A 3,865-nucleotide genomic window follows, 5' to 3' on the forward strand; every position below is an offset into this window, starting at 1 on the left:
ATGGTGGTAGTGTTGGTGGTGGTGGCGATGGTGGTAGTGGTGGTGGTGGAGGCGGTGGTGGTGGTGATGGTGGTAGTGTTGGTGGTGGTGGAGACGGTGGTGGTGGTGGTGATGGTGGTAGTGTTGGTGGTGGTGGTAGTGTTGGTGTTGGTGGTGGTCACAGCAGTGGCAGCACCTGTTGTATCGAGGCCTCACTTAGTTCTGAGGGATTCGCAGATGTTACTGCATTGAATCCTCACTGTACAGCTAGGTAGTGCTACTGTAATCCCTTTTACACAGATGTGAAAACTAAGAATCAGAGAGGGTCAGTAAGTTGTCCGTGGTCACCAAGCTAGTAAGTGTGGGGATCAGCAGTTGAATCCGTCACTGCCTAACTCCAGAAACTGGCTCTTAACCATCACAATACACTGTCCCTAGAGTCTGTCCCGCTCCAAACCCTCTGCTTGTTGAAGGGAAACAAACAGAAATGAGGCCTGAACTCTGTTGTTTTCACGCCCCTGTCTCGTGACCAAGCGGACCTGCCAGTTTCTTGCAGAAGCGGAATTGGTTAGAGCCTCCTACCTCTGCCCATCCGTCTTGTCCCCTCTGCTGCTCAGTGCTGGGGCTCGACAATGGGGGTTGGCTGACCCACTGACCCACTGACCCACTGCCCGCCTAGCTGGCTGACCAGCTGCTGACCGGCCAGCGGGATGAATGGACGCCTTGCAACCGCGAGGCAAGAGCCTGTGCATGACAGAGGCCTGAGAGAGTCTCTCCTTCCCTGCAGTGGAGACGGCTATTTCGAAAACAGCCCACTGATGTCCCAGCCAGTGTGGGAGAAGTATCGCCCTGATAGATTCCTGAATTCCAGCTCAGGTAAAAGTGCCACCTTATCACCCCTGAGCTGGTCTCAAGCCCTCGTGTGTCCTCCAGCCCACACACCACCGCAGTCCTAGAGGGCCGCTCCCTAACGTCACCACCGTCCTGAAGGGCCTCCCCTGCACAGTCCAACCTCCTACAGGTCTAGGTGGGATGTGGCACTGCCCAGGGGGCCGCTGGTACCTCCTGCACCCCTGGACACAGCACAGTCTCAGAGGGGGCTACATCTTCTCCCTCAGATGAACCAACCCAAGAGGGCTGTCAGGGGGGCCCAGATCCTGGAAGTGAGGACAGGGTCTTGTGGGAGGTGGGATTTGAATGGGCAGTTTAGACAATTCTCCAAGTGTCCTGCCCAGAGCAGGAATGAGAACCCAGGTGAGATCCTTTAAGAAAATCTACCGGCCGGGCGCGGTGGCTCACGCCTGTGATCCCTGCACTTTGGGAGGCTGAGGTGGGCGGATCGCCTGAGGTCAGGAGTTTGAGACCAGCCTGGGCAACATGGTGAAACTCTGTCTCTACTAAAAACACAAAAATTAGCCGGGCATCGTAGCGCACACCTGTAATTCCAGCTACTCGAGAGGCTGAGGCAGGAGAATCGTTTGAACCCGGGAGGTGGAGGTTGCAGCGAGCCGAGATCGCTCCACTGCACTCCCGCCTGGGTGACAGAGCGAGACTCCATCTCAGAAAGAGAGAATCCACGAAGGAGAGGCCGACATTCATCATCATCATTTACTGGGCGCCTGCTGTGTGCTGGACACTGTGCTAACAGCCAGAAACATTTTAAAACAGAAAAAGATCAACTATGTTTACTCTCAAAGAGCTTTCATGTGGGTAGAAAGACAAGTGTCAAGAGGCAGACGATGGCACCTTCTCCGACTCAGTCCAGAGGCCCCAATGGGAAAGAAACAATAGTTTCCAAAATGTGATAGGATAAAGGACAGTTCAGCCTTAGAAACCAGCCACGTGAATTGTGAAGTATAAATCCAGTTCTGTTTGTTCTGTGGCAACCACTTTTGGTAAAGAAGCAGACGCTAAGTCAAGCAATGGGCTTTGGGGGTGGAATCCTTGCCCACCTGACGTGGGCCCTTTTTCCCTCCCCATCCCCGGACCCCAGGCCCAGGCCCCAGATAAGCCCTTTCTCTCTCCCCATCTCCTGACCCCAGGCCTCCGAGGGCTGCAGTTCTACAGGCTACACCGGGAAGAAAGGCCTAACTACCGTCTCGAGTGCCTGCAGTGGCTGAAGAGCCAGCCTCAGTGGCCCAGCTGGGGCTGGAACCAGGTCTCCTGCCCTTGTTCCTGGCAGCAGGGACGATGGGACTTACGATTCCAACCCGTCAGCATAGGTGACACCACCTTCCCGCCCCCCACAAGCTCACCCACCACCCTCTCTGCTCGCGCCCTCAGCCTCCCGCCCTCTCTGCTCGCGCCCTCTTCCCAGAAACAGCCCCTGCTTGTTCCCGCCCCGCCCCTGGCAGCCCCAGCCTGGGCCTGAGTGGGACTGGACTTGTTTCAGGTCTCTTGGGCCTCGGCAGCAGGCAGCTCTGCAGCTTCACGTCCTGGCGAGGAGGCGTGTGCTGCAGCTACGGGCCGTGGGGAGAGTTTCGTGAAGGCTGGCACGTGCAGCGTCCCTGGCAGTTCGGTGCGTGAGTCCATGGAGATCTCAACCCCACCTTCCCAGCCAAGCAGGGGACCCTCAGCATGAAGCCTCTTGTCCTCATTCCTTCCTAGACCCTTCCCCTCTCTGGGCCTCCATTTCCTGATCTGGTAACATTAGGAAGCTTCCAACATCCCCACCAGCAGACATTCGGGGATGTGTGAGCTGAGTGCCTCTTTGCCCATCTCCGTACCTGGCTCCGCATCCCTAGGCCAGAGTGGGGCCATCTCTCCAGGCAAGAAGAGAGCACCTAGGCTGACCCTGTCCCTGTAGGCCCGGATGAGCAGGATGTTTGGGGGAAGACTGAGAATCAGCTCCCGCAGAGACCCTCCAAGGGAGCTGCAGAGAACAGGGGTGTGGGTCACGTGGTCTGTGTCCTCCCGTTCTCTCCCCTGTCCCTTGGCAGTTTCCCGTTCCCTGACTGTCAGCCATGCCCTCCCCACTCCCATTATGTTGAGAGTGTCAGTACTTGGCTGTCCACCCTCAGGACAGGAAATCTGCTTATCCCCTACCATGCACCCTGCTGCACAGTGGCCCCAGTGCCTGCAGAAGAGACAGCACCCTGTCCACTGCCCAGGGTCATGAGAGGGCCGTGCTGGATTCCAAAGCCATGCTCTTGCCACCAACACCACCCCGTCCTACCCAGCTCTCCACCGACCCTGCCCTGCCACCCAGCTCTCCACTGACCCTGCCCTGCCACCAAGCTCTCCACTGACTCTGCCCTGCCACCAAGCTCTCCACCGACACGGCCCTGCCCCACCCAGCTCTCCGGCTGGGTCCTCCAGGTCCTCAGCCTCCCCGACTCACTGCTCTTCTCTGCAGCCCCGGAACTGGAACCGCAGAACTGGTGCTGCCTCTGGAATGACAAGCCCTACCTCTGTGCCCTGTACCAGCAGAGGCGGCCCCGCGTGGGCTGTGCTACATACAGACCCCCACGGCCTGGTGAGCCTCAGGGCCCAGGCCCAGGCAGAGCCTCTGGGGAGGGGGAGCTTCTGGGCTTCCAGGAGGTGGCGTCTGGATGAGGAGTAGGGGCAGAGCTGTGGCCACAAGGGAAGATGGAGATGACGCCAGTGATGGGCGGACGGCCAGTGGAGGGGCTTTGTACCTGGTGTTGGGGAAGGAGTGAGAATAGTGGGGCACAAAAGTGCAAGGAGCCTTGAGGGGAGGAATCTGTGCTCCGTGAACATCTCCCCTGCTGAGTCCACCTGGCAGGTGTCCCCCCTGACTACAGTGAGGAATCCCAGCCCCGAGTCCTCCTGACAGGTGCCCCCCACTGCCCGGCCCCTGACTGTAGTGAGGAATCTCAGCCCCGAGTCCTCCTGACAGGTGCCCCCCACTGCCCGGCCCCTGACT

The 3,865-nt window shown here is 58.6% G+C and overlaps 1 protein-coding gene across 1 annotated transcript in view; it reads left to right on the forward strand.

Moving 5' to 3' along the window:
- MUC4 (mucin 4, cell surface associated) overlaps positions 1-3,865 on the forward strand; it is an 88,798-nt gene that overhangs the window by 51,762 nt on the left and 33,171 nt on the right. The window contains exons 7-10 of the mRNA XM_011978732.1: positions 767-855; positions 2,022-2,201; positions 2,372-2,497; positions 3,335-3,454. Of these exons, the coding sequence (XP_011834122.1) occupies positions 767-855; positions 2,022-2,201; positions 2,372-2,497; positions 3,335-3,454 (515 nt within the window). The remainder of the gene's footprint in view (positions 1-766; positions 856-2,021; positions 2,202-2,371; positions 2,498-3,334; positions 3,455-3,865) is intronic.

This window comes from Mandrillus leucophaeus, unplaced genomic scaffold (assembly GCF_000951045.1).
Source record: "Mandrillus leucophaeus isolate KB7577 unplaced genomic scaffold, Mleu.le_1.0 Scaffold199, whole genome shotgun sequence".
In the NCBI taxonomy this organism is placed as follows: Eukaryota; Metazoa; Chordata; class Mammalia; order Primates; family Cercopithecidae; genus Mandrillus; species Mandrillus leucophaeus.